This window comes from Lepidochelys kempii, chromosome 25 (assembly GCF_965140285.1).
Source record: "Lepidochelys kempii isolate rLepKem1 chromosome 25, rLepKem1.hap1, whole genome shotgun sequence".
Classification (NCBI taxonomy): Eukaryota; Metazoa; Chordata; order Testudines; family Cheloniidae; genus Lepidochelys; species Lepidochelys kempii.
Genome location: NC_136404.1, coordinates 15,521,644 through 15,538,124, shown reverse-complemented (window position 1 = coordinate 15,538,124; position 16,481 = coordinate 15,521,644). Strand labels below are relative to the sequence as shown.

At 37.9% G+C, this 16,481-nt stretch overlaps 1 protein-coding gene across 6 annotated transcripts in view; it reads right to left on the bottom strand.

Annotated features, from left to right (window-relative positions):
• Positions 1-16,481, bottom strand: part of DAZAP1 (DAZ associated protein 1) — a 35,504-nt gene that overhangs the window by 18,532 nt on the left and 491 nt on the right. For 3 of the 6 annotated variants that reach the window (XM_073324190.2, XM_073324193.2, XM_073324192.2), the window contains exons 2-5: positions 7,588-7,628; positions 6,833-6,999; positions 6,489-6,554; positions 2,533-2,643 (exon numbers count right to left, since the gene is read on the bottom strand). In XM_073324190.2, the coding sequence (XP_073180291.1) occupies positions 2,533-2,643; positions 6,489-6,554; positions 6,833-6,999; positions 7,588-7,628 (385 nt within the window). Of the gene's footprint in view, positions 1-1,266; positions 1,861-2,532; positions 2,644-6,488; positions 6,555-6,832; positions 7,000-7,587; positions 7,629-16,481 lie in introns of those variants that run through there. The other 3 variants (XM_073324191.2, XM_073324194.1, XM_073324195.2) reach the window with 3 other exon arrangements.

Sequence of the window (16,481 nt, the reverse complement as noted above, 5' to 3'; positions counted from 1 at the left end):
AAATGCTTCCTTGGCAAACACTGGTAAATATTACACAGAAAAGCCAACTGGGCCCTCGAGAGTTATTGTGAAAAATTTGTATTGAGACTAAATTCCATAAAATATTAAAGGTTTCAGAGTAGCAGCCATGTTTTAAGTGCAAGTTTCAATGCAAGCTTATTGGAGCTGAAATGGATGTCTCCATTTTATTTTGAAATACTCTGAAGTACAGAGTCTCCAAAATACTGTAAAACTAGTTCAGAGCACATGCATGTATTAAACAGAGTTCATCTGTACTGCTTTAGGGCTGATTATTTTCAATGTTAATCACCCCCTCCAGGTTTTTCAGAATAAAAATTCACTGCACAATTAATGTGATCTGCAGAGACTAACCCCAGGGGTGACATTTATTTTAATGCCAATTTTAAAGGCAGCTTATTTGGCCATTTTCAAGATAAATATAAAAATAAACCAGAAAGTTTCCAGTTTCATAATCTTGTGGCTATTCCTATATCACTACATCCCTGCCTTAAAAAACTACTTTCAATTTAGCTTAGAACATTTGTATCTCAAGCAGCTGAAATAATCTATTAGTCTGATACCCATTTGTCTTGCTCTCCAACTTCTGTGAAAGATTCCAGTCATGTTTTGGAGATCACCACAAAAGATACACTCACTTGAAGGTATATTATCGAACTCTGCTGACTCAGGTTTGTCATCATTTAGAGCTGGTAGGCCATTTGGCAGCATGACAGCAAGCCATATATTATTTTGACACATCTGTTCTGCTGGTCTGTTCGATACTGCTTTGGCTTGGTTTGAGTCCTCCTTGCCACACTGGTCAGTAATAATCCCCATAGGTCTCTTAGAATCAGAGCCTGCCTTTTTGTGTTGTGTCTTAGCTTCTAGTTTTTCAGGCTGCTATACCTGTAATTCTGTGTGCTCTTGAATGTGTTTTTCTCAGAATGCAGGATCCCAGATTTCTACAGGTACTTAAATGACTATACACACAATTCTTGTCTTAAGAATAAAGAAAAGGAGTACTTGTGGCACCTTAGAGACTAACCAATTTATTTGAGCATAAGCTTTCGTGAGCTACAGCCCGATGAAGTGAGCTGTAGCTCACGAAAGCTTATGCTCAAATAAATTGGTTAGTCTCTAAGGTGCCACAAGTACTCCTTTTCTTTTTGGGAATACAGAGTAACACGGCTGTTACTCTGAAACCTGTCTTAAGAATGCTACCCTGGCTCCCCAAATTCTATTTTAACTATAAAGTGTTCTACTTACTTTTATGGCACTTGCACTCAATGGTTGTGGCCTCCTATATCTGATGGAACTTAACCCTGTATCTCCCAAGCCATCCAGGTCAGAATTGGAAAGCCATAAGTCTGCGAGAAGAGCCTTTAGAAATTATGCTCCACAACTATGGATTCCATTCCCCATTTTTATTTGTAAACTCAGTCTGTCGCAGCTTTTCAAACTAAAGAAACATCTATTAGCCATTGGTGTTGGTAATTTTTTTTTAAAAAAGATTGTTTTAATCAACTTTCATTGAAAAACATCATTATACCACTTAAGAAAGATGGCTACATAGATGCTTTGGACTGCTGATGGAATTTAGAAAGATAGGTGATTTAAAGGTGAAGATGGTGACAAAAGCATTTTGGAGTGACGGCAACCAATCAATAGCCACTGTGAATCTCTTTGCTTTTGACATTATGACCAATACAACTGACATGAACAGTCATATAAAATGTATACTACTCCACAATATTTTAAATTGAACTTAATATACAAACTAATCTTTGAACCTTGTAACAATTTACCTATTCCAGAAAAAATCTGACAATAAAAGTAGAAATAAATGTGAGTTTAATGAAGTCATATCTGGAAATTTTCATTCTATATCAACTTAAAACTGAAGCTGGCAAAATTTCAAGAAAAGCGTGAGTAAGAAACTGCATGACTCGTAGTCTGACCCTAGAAATGAGATTCTAAAGACTGAAAGAATTCAGTTACTTTTAAAACAGCATCATGAAACCAAAACAATGTCAAGTGGATCACCAAAAAGTCTTTTACCAATTTGCTTACTTGGTAGAGGACAGAGACCTGTGGTGATGCAAATTCACTGAAGTACCTGCTGTTCCAAAAGCAAATGGAAAGTTTTCATAATAAAACTACAGAACACTAGAACAACAGCTGAAAGGAGGGTGATAAGTCACATTTATACTCAAGTCATAATTAAACTCGAGGGTTCCCCCCCCCCTTTGAAGGGGGGAGAGAAAATAGTAACAGGAATAGCTAAACCAAAGGAGGCAAGGGAAGGTGCATAACAAGTTGTGCACATGAGGGCAAGAGATCTTATGAAAAACGGCAAATGTGCTGCAAAAGTAAACGTTTACTGTACTTTATCACAAAACACGTCAATATGTCTCTTTGGCAGTTTGCCTAAATTAACACTAAGATTTGACAGCTTAATGAAATCAGAATGAAGACAGGGGGAAAAAACATCTTGTAACCAGCTGATGCTTGCCATGATGATGAATGACTCACCACTCCGAATTTCTTGAAGTATTCCCTGAGCTCAGTCTCGCCACAGTTGTGGGGGATCCCACCAACAAAAATTTTATTTGATTTACTGTTATCACTTCTGGGTCCTTTCTGCTAAATCAAAAGGAATAAAATACTGTTAGTTAGAACTGTGATAAACACTGTAGCATAATCTCCTCCACTGGTACATGAAGGTGGGTTGCTCTAATCCATTTTGCATTCTAGGACTACAAAAAGTCACAATTCAAATTGAAGTCCAAACTTGCAGGCCACCCATTTTATTTCAAATGGAGCAAAAGCCTGTTCTGGATTCATTAATTTGGTATGCTTAGCTATAACTTGGTGTTCTTTCTTGGTAAGGATGAGAACTGAGGGCAATGTTCTGAAAGCATTTATTTATTAATTTCTTAATTAAGCAGTATTAACCAGCAGGTTGTGAGTTGTGCATCCTCTTAACCTTAAGGGGATTTTTAGACACTATCATTTACATTCTTTCAATCCACAAAAGTTGGGTAATTAAAATATTACTGATGTCATTAGCAGAACTTGAATGTTGATTAGTCAATCACCCAAATAAAGGTGGAGGAACATCTGTAGTAGACCTGGGCTGTACTCTATCTAAACATTCCCGTGGCTATCGAAGAATCAGAGTCACGGATTACTTAAAGCCACTTTTTTTTTTTTTTTTTTTTTTAAAGTGAGAGCTACTTACAGCCTGGAAAAGGTTGAGGCCTATCAACAGTTGACTCTATACTCAATTTCAGCAACCATGAATTTACAAGCCAGGTGGACTTGGTTCACAACCACTGGAAGACTAAACATGTTATTCTGGGAAATCAAGATAAGAGTCCAAGTAAAACAGACTTCATTAAAGTAACTTTTTCATGGATTTCTACAATTCTGGGTAATTAGAACAATACTTTTTGGGGGGAAATTGGGTAGCAGAGAATTTACACTGATCAGCCCTAAACTGTAGTCAGATAGTTTCTACTTCAGTATATTTGCTTACAGGATAGACACTCAGGATAAAATTTTCAGAAGTGACTAAGTGACTCAAAACCACAAGTTGTGTTAAAAAGGTGATGACACACTTAGGGCCCACATCTCAATGGAAGTCAAAAGGACGCAGGCTCCTAAGTCATTTAAGTCCTTCTGAAACTTTTACCCAAGTGCACCTATTCCCGCAGCCATTTTAAATATAATATATCCCCATCATATTCCCCAAGTAGATAGATGAAGCTTACACCAAGCAGTTCATGTTCAGGATTTACTGTTCCTCAGAAACAGAGTTCAGATTTGGGGACAATTTATACCTTCAAGTCAGCGGCACTGCTATGGGTACCCGAATGGCCCCACAGTATGCCAACATTTTTATGCCTCACTTAGAACAATGCTTCCTCAGCTCTCGTCCCCTAGCGCCCCTACTCTACTTGCGCTACATTGATGACGCCTTCATCATTTGGACGCATGGGAAGGAGGCCGTTGAGGAATTCCACCAGAATTTCAACAATTTCCACCCCATCATTCACCTCAGCCTGGACCAGTACACACAAGAGATCTACCTTCTGGACACTACAGTGCAAATAAGCAATAATCACAAACACCCCCCCCCAGACCAGAAACCTACTGACCGCTAAACTTACCTACATGCCTCCAGCTTTCATCCAGACCACATCACATGATCCATTGTCTACAGCCAAGCCCTAATATACAACCTCATTTGCTCCAGTCCCTCAGGCAGAGACAAACACCTACAGGATCTCTATCAAGCGTTCTTAAAACTACAATACCCACCTGGGGAAGTGAAGAAACAGACTGTCAGAGCCAGAAGGGTACCCAGAAGTCACCTACTACAGGACAAGCCCAACAAAGAAAGTAACAGAAAGCCACTAACTGTCACCTACGGCCGCCAAGTAAAACCTCTCCAGTGCATCATCAAGGATTTACAACCTCCGGAAGGACTATCCCTCCCTCTCACAGAACTTGGGAGACAGGCCAATCCTTGCTTACAGACAGCCCCCGAACCTGAAGCAAATACTCACCAGCAACTACACACCACACATCAAAAACACTAACCCAGGAACCAATCCCTGCAACAAACCCTGTTGCCAACTTTGTCTACATATCTATTCAAGGGACACAGTCATAGGACCTAACCACATTAGCCACACCATCAGGGGCTAATTCACCTGCACATCTACCAATGTGATATGTGCTAGAAATGCCCCTCTGCTATGTACACTGGCCAAACCAGACAGTCTCTACACAAAAGAATAAATTAACACAAACCAAACATCAAGAATTGTAACATTCAAAAACCAGTAGGAGAGCACTTCAATCTCCCTGGACACTCAATAACAGACTTAAAAGTGGCCACTCTTCAACAAAAAAACTTCAAAAACAGACTTCAACGAGAAACTGCAGAACTGGAATTAATTTTCAAACATGACACCATCAAATTAGGCCTGAATAAAGACTGGGAGTGGCTGGGTCACTACAAAAAGTAATTTCCCCTCTGTTGATACTCACACCTTCTTGTCAACTGTTAGGAATGGGTGACATCCACCTTGATTGAATTGGCCATTAGCACTGACTCTCCAACTTGGTAAGGCAACTCCCATCTTTTCATGTGCTGTAATATATATACCTGCCTACTGTATTTTTCACTTCATGCACCTGATAAAAGTGGGTTTTAGCCCACAAAAGCTTATGCCAAAATAAATGTTAGTGTCTAAGGTGCCACAAGGACTCCTTGTTGTCTTTGCTGATACAGACTAACACGGCTACCCCTCTGAAACAGAGCTCAATTTGTAGACCTAACCATAAAGGAAGACTGAAAGGGACATCAGTTGATTAAAAAAGGTCAGTCAAAAACCTTTTGCCTATAACTGCAAAGATTTCATCCTCATTTTGTGCTTTGCATGCTCACTCATAGATTTTAGAAGTTACACTATCCAAACAACAGGTAAAAAAGTAGATGCTAAACAGCTACTTTACCAATTAGATTAAAAAAAACCAACACCACCACCACCACACACAAACAGGAGACAGAACAGTAATAAAATTAAACAAGTAAAATAAATATATTTCAGAAAAAAATGTGTTCACAATATAGCAGAACTTTAAACAGAGCAATAATCCAGTTTTCTTCCCCAAAAAGATGGCGGTGGAGGTTAAGCTATGGTACAATACCTGATGCTACCACAGTATAAGTGACATAAATAAGTTTTTAATTACCGTAATTCATCCCCCTACCTCTCCCACCTCCCCCCCCAAAAAAACCCAAAATACAAGTGTTGATGAAATTCTTGAACTTTGTTTGACTCTTGTAAATCAGACATAAGAGCTTATTCAGATTTAGCCTGTTTGAAATTTCACAAAAGCATACAATTTAACTTCTACTCTATTTATCCTTGCATAGTCACAGACCACCATTACCCACATTCAATCATACTTGCTTCTTGTCAAAGGTATTTCGTTGATTCCCACACTCTGGCTTGTTGTACATCTAGAAGCAATCAGTAGGTATGTCACAATGTCAGTTAAAACGGCAAGAATCTTTGAACAAAAGACCTAGTAGCATAACCAACAACTCCAACGAGAGCTGCACCCCTAGGAAAAAACCACTTGGCTGTTAGAACTAAAAATTCTGTTGAAGCAGCATGTATCAATGTAAGCTCCTTCACACACCAGAATATAAAATGTAGTCAGCTTTAATTTAATTAAGAAGATATCTGGCCTTAATACCAACTGCTTACTGTGTTTTACACCAATACTTCTGCATTTCTCTCTCAGTTCCAAGCAGGCTAAAGAGCTTTCTAAAATGTATGTAAGATGATCAGGAACTGCGAGAAATACCAACATGATATTCATGATGTGTATGGGGTGAAGAGCACAGGCCGCTAGCCAGAAAGACCTTAGAATATATCTATCAGTATACTTTAAGGATCTCTCCTTACCCATCCCTCCTTTGGCCGTGTTCTTTCTGGTTGCATTCCCCGAGGCGTACATGGCTTTGGATCAATCTGTAACAAGTTCCAAATTGGTCAGTTCTGAGTGTGCAGAATATTTTGCTCTAATAAATGAATTCAAAGCAGCTGTGGATGCCACTCTCTAAACTTAACACTTCTGATAAAAGTTACCCCCAGATTACACATTTCAGAAAGAACTATATTAAACATAGCTTGAATTATTCATATGTCAACCACCACCCAAATTACTTTTACATTCACGGATTTTAAAAAAATATTAAAGACCTAGTCATAGTCTAAATAGTTAAAACCAAAGTGAAAGGTAAACTTACATTTCGACCATCTAATGTATGTGGTCTGCTAGCCAGTACTGTTCCCACACAGTTGGGATCTTTAAATTTGACAAATCCAAACCCTCGAGATTGGTTTGTTGTTTTATCTTTCATTATTACGCAGTCTACAACTTCTCCATACTGGGAAAAGTAGCTACGGAGAGTTTCTGTTAAAAAAAATATGGTATTAAGCAGAACCAGCAATTAAAGAGTATAACTTTTTGTAAAACTGATATGTCTAAATCTTCTAATATGCACTTGCTAAAACCTGGCACCTGATGATTTGTACCATTTAAAGAGGATATACTAGCCATGTATCTGAAAACCAAAGGTGCTCATTGTTTTAATTCCACTCAGGCAGATGGAAGAAAATAGTGCAGTAAATTAGTTTTCAAAACAGAGATCTGCTATTTCTGAGTCAGCACTTTAAGGGATGTCAAAACCAACGTTTCCAAATACCAACCAACATAACCAGGGAATATAAAATTTCTCCATATCCTTGTCCAGGAGATATGAAAGTGACACAATGTAAAGATGAACACCACAATCAGGAGAGAAACTTAAATTTAAAGTTTCTTTACAGGAATTCTATTACCATCATTCATTAAAAAGCAACAAAATTGAAGATTAGTAGTAAAGACTCATTTGAATTTTCCAGAGATTTTACTACTATATTACTTTATAAGAAAGTATGAGGTATAAAGTTTTGTCCTTTGTAATGTTTTGGTATAATGGTTGTAGAATACATAACTTACCTTGTGTTGTACTCCAGTCTAGGCCACCCACAAACAACTTTCTGTAATTCAAACAACATATTGTGGTTAAGTATGAGGTCTGAATCAAACAACATGCATTATTTTAAGTAATAACATACACAACCTGTTTGTGCTTTCATCTAGCTAATGTAGTAAATTAGCATAGTTTGAAGAATTCAAAGCCTGTTACTCACTGAAGATGAATTTCTCCTTTGCTTTTAAGTTTCCACTTTTATTTCAAGATTATCTTCAGCTGTTACATACTATGAGTATAGGAAAAGATTTAAAAACACTGAAGTATTACTTCTTCTGCACCCCACAGGTATAGGATTGCACATTTATACCATGAATATATTTATTCTCATTTGAAATAGCAGATATGAAATGTGCTAGAAAAGCAGAAGGTAAATCAAACATCGATAGCTTCAACATGAAATAAAAGAAAACAGATGTCTAGCACTAAAATATCCAGAAGAAAGACGACATCAAATATCTTTACTTATCTACTCTTTGGGGCCAAGCGGTGTTGTTCATGTTGTGAAAATCTCAGTTCAGACAGTATGATCAAGGATCTATTCACCATTTTATTCCCGAGTTAAGGGTCTGAAGTAGTGCGTAGGGTCTTGCATGGACCCTCTGAGAATAAGCTCAGAGAACATTAGTGTGACTGTTTTAATAAACCCATTAAACACTGAATGTTGAATGAAACATACAAAATTGTTAAGAACGATAAACAACCCAACTAGATAACAGATGATTTTAATAACTGTAGAGTAACCAACGGGATATGTAAACACTGAAAATACTGCAGTCCCTGTATCCCCTTTGTAAGAATAAATGTTATAGCAGATTTCCCAAGTTCTCTAATGTATGTCACTTTACCTTTCCTTCAAGAGATTATCTTTAAAACTACTGGGGTATGAAAATTTACTCCACCTCAATTACTAAAGTTATCTTGTACCAACTTCCAAATGTCAAGCAATAAAATGTGTAAACACAGGGAAATGATATAGCAAATTTCTTGTATGCCATATGGTATTTTTACCATTTTTACCATATGGTAAAAGCCCAATGGGAATCATGTTTACCAAAGATACATGCTTCACTTTAAAGCATGTTGAACTAAACACAATAATGAAAAATTCAGCCATCATTAATTCCAATCACCTGGAACTTCTGTATACAGCTTTCCCTTTGACCTAACTATAAACTTAGAGAACATTTGAATTCCCCCTACTCTCAAATCAGTAAGCTGGAATTGGTTCTTTAGGTGAGTTACACCCACTTGTCTTTGGTTTCCCAAAAATCAGAAAGAGAAAGTCAGACCCAAAAATCCATAAAAAGAAATTCTTACATAGCCATCAAAACATTAAAAGTGATTATTTGCTACTTATATGTTGCTACTTCACTTATCTTGGAAGACTAGTCTGATTCATTTTTGGTTACCATCAGATTCTAGTCAATAAGTGAAAGGAAAACTAACTACAAAGTTCAGGTTAAAAACTGCAGGGGAAAGTTTAGTTTTTAAATGTGTAGTGGCTCAAAAAACAGGGAAACATTTCTAATGTTTGGTCTTTAGGTCTCTGAAAGCTCATTTTCACAATAAGTACATCATTCTAGGGAAAATCTAACCTAACAGCATCCCTGTCAAGTTGTCTGTTAACTGCAGTGAAAACTAAACAGCAGTTAGGCTCCGCTAGTTACAAAGTCCTGACAGTCAGTCTACAAAAAGATACTTCTGTAGCTAATTTCTGAAACACAAAATTAATGATTTGCAGTCTAAGATTGCAGACTGCACCATTTTTGTATGGTAGTCTCTCTGCTTGAAGAAGACACGCAAGATACCAAATAAAAGTGGAAATTTATGCTAATTTGGTTCTATCTGAAAAGAGTCTTCTCCTAACAAGCTCTTATCATAGAATAAAACTATCTTTACATACTGCTACCCATTACCATAGTATCTGAGCACCTTCCACATAAAATTAATAGCAAAGATTTCTGCTTCATGGTAATAGAACAGAATGCCCAAGGCCTTTCCCACAAGGAAAATACATAGTCTAGTAATTCTGTAAACTTTGCTCTGCAGTCAGCACATCATGTTTTGTTTGATCCTACATTAGATATGAGGGTTTTTTTTAAAAAAACAACATTACTTGAAATTAATGACTCTCAGACTCATTAGTAAATTCTTAAATTATTTTAGTTTCCAGAAATAAGTTTATATTAAATGTGACATTCAAAGAAGACTGGGATGTAGTAAGAAGGCATTTCCTAGGATGCCTTCGGGCACTAGGTAAAGACGACAAGCCCATTTGAACTAACTCTTATGAAAAATAACATTGCTGCTGTTGAAACCGAATGGCAAACATAAAATTGCGTGCTCCCCCCCTTTAAAAACAGAACACAGTCGGTCACTGAACATCTGGAATACCAAAATATGGTATTTAGTTTTAGTAAAATTGTCATAATAGGTAGCTTTGAAAACCAATCAAAATGCATTGCTTAGGTATGCTGGTTGGTCAGAATTTGTGCTTTTGTTACAAAGACAAGAGGTGTGACAGTGACATATGTATTCATACAATGCCTTTCATCTGAGTTTATCAAGGTGTTTAGAAGTTATTATTCAGTTTACCCATTTGAAAAATGTGAAACAGAAGTGACCCAGCCACAGTCATGAAAGTCAGACACAGAATTAGAAAATGAACCTTGGAGTACTGACTTCCAGGTTTGAGACCAACCACCAGACAACTCCTTAATACTGAACTGTGAAACCATACCTACAATGTCACCTTATGATTCAGTTTAAAAGTAACAAGTGAGGACAGTCTCATGCCTGTTGTATATCAAGAAGTTATGGACCAAAACACTGACTATAAAAAATGGTCATTTCTTTAAATAACAAAATCAATTCTTAAACTAAAATGTAGCAGAAATCTGGGTCAAGGGCAAGTTTTTAGAAACAGCATCTAAATCTGTACCCACAAGTTCTCCATGTTACAGCATGCCCCAAAATTTCTATCTGTGCACAGATGCTGGACTACTTGATTTGCAACTGTATGCACATGCATATCAATTTTAGCATTTTAAAAAACCCTACATATACAAAAAGTGCATCCCATAATTAAAAGCTAACTTAAGGCCATCCCAACATTTGGCCCTCTTACTCAAAAGCAGCATCTTAATTAAAGGGCCACCTGTTATATTTTAGTAAGTAACTGAGTTTACACTAATATGACAGGGCTGTCTACTTCATAAGAAAATGTCCTGTTTTTCCTGATCTTTCTCCAGAGAAAAGAGGAAACTGTCTATTGTTTTTGTTTTCCACTTTGCTATAGTGCAGTGTATGGCCAAAGCTCAGCTGAACTCAGAAAAAAGTGTCTCCCCATGAGAGGAGAAAGTTTCATTTGTATTTTTCCCATTCTCAGCCCATAGATTTAAAAAAAAAAAAAAGAGCTACTTTACCCTATGAGAAAATGTTGCAACTTCCTCTCACCTGCTTTATGCAGAAGAAACTGGTTCTATTAAACAAATAGAAAAGGAGTACTTGTGGCACCTTAGAGACTAACCAATTTATTAGAGCATAAGCTTTCGTGAGCTACAGCTCACTTCCTCAGATGCAATACAGACTGCGAATACAGACTAACACGGCTGTTACTCTGAAACCCATTAAACAAATAGCTACTCCAGCTACTCCCTAACAATGGCTGCCATAAGGCACCAGTCAGCTCAGCAGGAGCTAATTTACAGAGTTGTGGGTGCAGTAGTAATTAATCAACAGGAATTTTGGATAATTCTGCTGTATAGAAGATTAGTAATAGTAGCATAGACTTCACCTGTTCACTTGAGCTAGGAGCTCCAGGGAGGTATGGCACTTTAGAAAATGGCTGCAATCAAGCCTCAGGAGCTAAAATTTGATTCCAGGAGCTGTAATTTTAATTTTTCTTGAATTGTTTTTTTTTTTTAAAACACACTTTACACCAGCTTGCTCCAAGACATCTCAAGCTTACCTCAGCTGCTCAGCAAATGACAGAAAATAAATATACTTTAAGAATTTAGGTTTCCAGAGTCTAAAAATAATGAACATATTGTACAAATTTTAATCTACTTATACGGTATTTTAAAATTTGCCTAGTTGGATCAGGGATTTCACCTCTAAGTCACTGGTTCATAGACAGACCAACTCAGCAATAACATAAGCCTTAACTGCACTAGAAAACTGATTTGCTGCTGAGAACAGTTCAGTCAGTTCACATGAACCAGTCCAGAAAATGACTATCAGCGTACAAAGGACAATTTTCAGCACTCGTACAGAAACACTGACTATGTCCACACTTAAATTGTTTTGGAGGAATGATCATTAGCATATCCTCACTAATGATACTAGTGTATACAGGGCTTCAGTGTTTTAACCGCCATATAACCCAACCCTGCTGAAAGCTGGTCTAAATGATACAAAACCAAAAATGCCTGGGCACACCCATCATTTGTTACCACCAGTGAAGCTGCACCAAGAGTAGTGTGCAACAGTGGGAGATTTCCTGGAAGATACTATTAAACAAGGCTTACATGTCAAGAATGTTTTCCATAATGGTGCTAAAAATGATTTTGTCCTGTCTCTAGCCATTGAAGTGTTTGCAGCATCAGTTCAAAGGAACCCACACATTGTGGACAACAGTTTTGAGTAACATGTCATTTTTTGGTTTTAACAAGTCTACCACCAGATGGTCTATTTGGTTATCTGAGCGAAGAAAATTTCTTTCCATCCAACTGTCCATAGGCAGATACAAAAACAGTTCTGGTAGCAGTCTCACCAAAGTGGCCAAGATGAGAACTGCACTCTTCCTTAGATCTGGTCCCCACAAAAGAGAAAGGTTTCAGAGTAACAGCCGTGTTAGTCTGTATTCGCAAAAAGAAAAGGAGTACTTGTGGCACCTTAGAGACTAACCAATTTATCTGAGCATAAGCTTTCGTGAGCTACAGCTCACTTCATCGGATGCATACAAAAGAGAAAGACACACAATGGCTTTCACTGCTCTTTCCTATGCTGTACCTATTCTGTGAAAAGAAAGTTTGTAATACTGCCTAACAGGAACACAAGAATTTTTTTTTTAAATAAATAAGGTAGTTTTGTGTATAACAAAATATTCACAATTGAATTTCACTATAAATAAAAAAGGCAACTATTTTAGCTTTTGTTTTAAACCTAGGACTCTGGATTAGCAATATGCTCTTCATCAGCCACATACAACTAGTCTATGCCAGGTTATCAAATATAAAAAAAATATACCATCTGTGGGTTTCTGACAGACCATCTAGTTGTTTGACTGCAGGGAGCTCCCCTTCTCGATAATGACCACTGAAACCTTCCAGTTCTGTTATAAATTATTTCAAGCCACCTCACAGACAAATATTCAAACAAAAAAAGAAGGGTTGTCTAAGGTCAACTGCAGCAGCTGTATGTAAATAGAGCACTTCTATTTATATGCATACTATAGAATGGCAAAAGCCAAGACAATCTTAGCCTTTGGCTCTGTGATGGATGGATTCTAATATACTGAGCAAAAGTAAACCCTATTTAACCAACCCACCTGCCTAAAACAAGGATATAGGCACAATATAAAAGAAAGCTGACAGAAGCGAAATATTTAAGGACAGTGCAAGAGGATTGCTCATCTTGCAACATTTAGCTTATACCATCATCAACCTGTTCTCATGAGTCTTATTACACAAGCTGAGGCTTGGCCATTTACAGCTTTGCTTGTACGAACACTTAAGGACAGGTAGTCAGTAAACTCTTGCCATCAGTTCAAGTATTGTGCAAGTGTACTTCTCTCTCTCTCTCTCACACACACAAATCAATGTTTTCACAAAGCTATATATAACAATTTACATTATGTAGCTGCTCTGATCAACCCATAGTACAGTTGAAGTTAACTTCTCTCAGACAAAGCTGATGGTTCTGAAGTTTTGCATGCTTCATCTCATCCCAGAGTAGTTTGCATGGGACACTACAAGTGGAGGAGGAATAAATGACATGCAAAGCAGCTCCATCCCACCTCTGGAGTCAATGTGCGAACTCTGTCTATGTGAAACTCAACTATGTGAAAGTTTTGAATTAACTATAACAGAAAGACTCTTATTAAACTAAATCTCTAATTAATATCCTAGCTGATAAATACGTCAGCTGTTTTCAGTGTCCTTTCAGTAGACTACAGAGTCCTCCAGGAGTGCACCATTTTCTTTGACTCTCAGTAGTAACGGCAGTGAATAGTATCCACAAAATCTCTATCTGTCCCAGCTAGTGCAAGGGATTACAGCCCTTGTGTGTATAATGTATCATCCAGCTAGGTGATACGCCTTGGAATCTCATGTAGGTTTTCCCTTCAATTACATAGGCGATCATAACCGATATGGTATGAAATAACAGAAGCAGGTTTCACCAGTAATCAAGAGAACACGAGTCTTAGGGGCTCACAGCAGTATGAGACTATATATACTCAGGTATTAAATATTTTCAACCACAAATCCCAAATTTACAAAACTAAAATTCCATGTGCTGTATGGCACAAATTCCCCTCCCTTCATTACCATCACCCTATTTCTCAATACAGCAGGAAGACAGTGAACTAATCAAAGACTTATTTTATTATATGAGTTTGCCAGGCTTCCATGAATGTCAGAACTGTAATATTTGGCAATAAGCATGAAGTATAGGTAGCTAAAGTAATAAATCTCAAGACACAAGGAGCAGCAAAGTGATCTGAAAATAAAAGCCATGTCAGACAGAATAATCAAAAGGCAGGAAAAGCACACTACTACTCCATTCTCAGACATTATCTCTCAAATTGGAAGTTTTGAGTCCAGCAAACCCGGACATTTTACATACTGTAATACCATAAATATTTCAAACTGTTTCTCCAGAGTGATTATCACATATCAACTTTAGCAGTTACCCTGCTGGAAACATATAATTGATAGGAAAAAGTTTTCATATTTTTGTTCTACTATACAAATTACTTCAACAAGCTTGCAATGTTCTTTTTTTAAGTTAATGCTGACAGTTCAATTATCGCCACATATTTTGTTTCTCAACTTTTAAAAAAATGTCATCAACTTACATTTTTGCATTAGAAGGTAAAACACTCAGACTCAGAATTTGGTAGCCACAGAAGATTTATAACAGCTTCCAAAATAAAAATTGTATTTCTTAAGATTAATTTCTAGTTGACTGCCAAACAGACTTGATACCATAGTAAGTTGTCTAAAACTGTAACATATCCTGTTTTTTTCACCTTTCTCTTCTAAGTATTTTTGAGTGGATGAATAAATTAATGACTATGTTTTTTACGAACTAAAACCGGATCCTTCCGCACCTAAATATAAACGTAGGGAGTGAAATTATGAGCAATTTGCAATCCACAACAAGCTCATTGTCCAGAATGTGAGTTAGCATAATATTCTGTCCAGTATTTATAAGCCGGTTTTAAACATGTTACTCCAGAGCAACGAATTAGTCTCTTCGAGAAATGCAGCTGTTAATGCCCTCCCATGGGAGGGCATTTCATAAATTAGTTTCAACAGTAATTGGGGCTCAGGACACAAAAATAATACTTCCAGAACAGGAAAATGCCATAAACATAACCCAAGGGACAAACACCATTCACTGAGACAAGTTATTTTCAAGACATTCAGTACTATTAAATCTCTTGTACTTCTGAGATCGTTCAGAATTTAAACACAGAGGGACACAATAGATGAACCATTATATGAGTCTAGTTCTGGACAATGTAGTCTAAGGTTTTAGTTTATGATTTTATGTATATTTTAGTTTTTACAAGGATGAACAGTTTATCATGGTGGAAAAATTCACCGTCAACTGTTGATACATTTCACTACAACAGAACACTTGGCAACCAGTGTTGTGTAAAACTACTCTATAGTTTTCTGTCAATTCTCCCATACACTGTACACTGTCCTGTGATTCTTAATATTGCAAATGTTTGAGCAGTGTATGGAAAATTATATAAAATGCGATTTTAAATCCATGGTTTCAGAGTAACAGCCGTGTTAGTCTGTATTCGCAAAAAGAAAAGGAGTACTTGTGGCACTTTAAGAGACTAACCAATTTATTTGAGCATAAGCTTTCGTGAGCTTATGAAGTGAGTGATCACATCCGATGAAGTGAGCTGTAGCTCACGAAAGCTTATGCTCAAATAAATTGGTTAGTCTCTAAGGTGCCACAAATACTCCTTTTCTTAAATCCACGGGGAGCCAAATATGGCATTATCTATTTAAAATAGCCAAAGTCCACCGAAGACCTTTAAGCAGCCATTCAAGATTCCTAATGTGAAACTGATCTGTGGAAGCCTGTCAGTGGAAGGGAAGTTTAAAAGAGCACAGAGACACAGTACACGGTTCCTGTCTCTAGAAGGGAAGCAGAGGGAAGATAAAAAGACTCTCCGTTTCCGTCTTTGTCCTGCCAGTCTTTCTTGGAGGGGCAGAGATTTCAGCCCCGCAGTCAGATGTATGGTTCACCTTCAGCGGGCCCTTCCCGACACAAGCGGGGGAAAACTATGTGGGCAAAGCCTGATGAGACAGGGACTCCTCCTGCCCTGGGGCAAGACTGTCAGCAGATTTTGCATCTCCCTTCTTCCTCGGCTACCTCACGGTGAGGCCAAGATAGGTGCAGGGCTGCCGCAGTTGCCCTGGTCCCTTGATACCCGCTCCGTGGCCTGCCTGCGCTGACCCCACAGCTGGGACCGGCTGGGCTGCCCAGCACGCGGACACAGGGGTCCCAACGAGGCTGCGGTCCCCCCCCCCGCCCCGAGACACGCGCGATGCTCCCCAGCCCGTGGAAATGGGGCTCCGCGGACGGTTCGAGTCAGGGCCCGGAG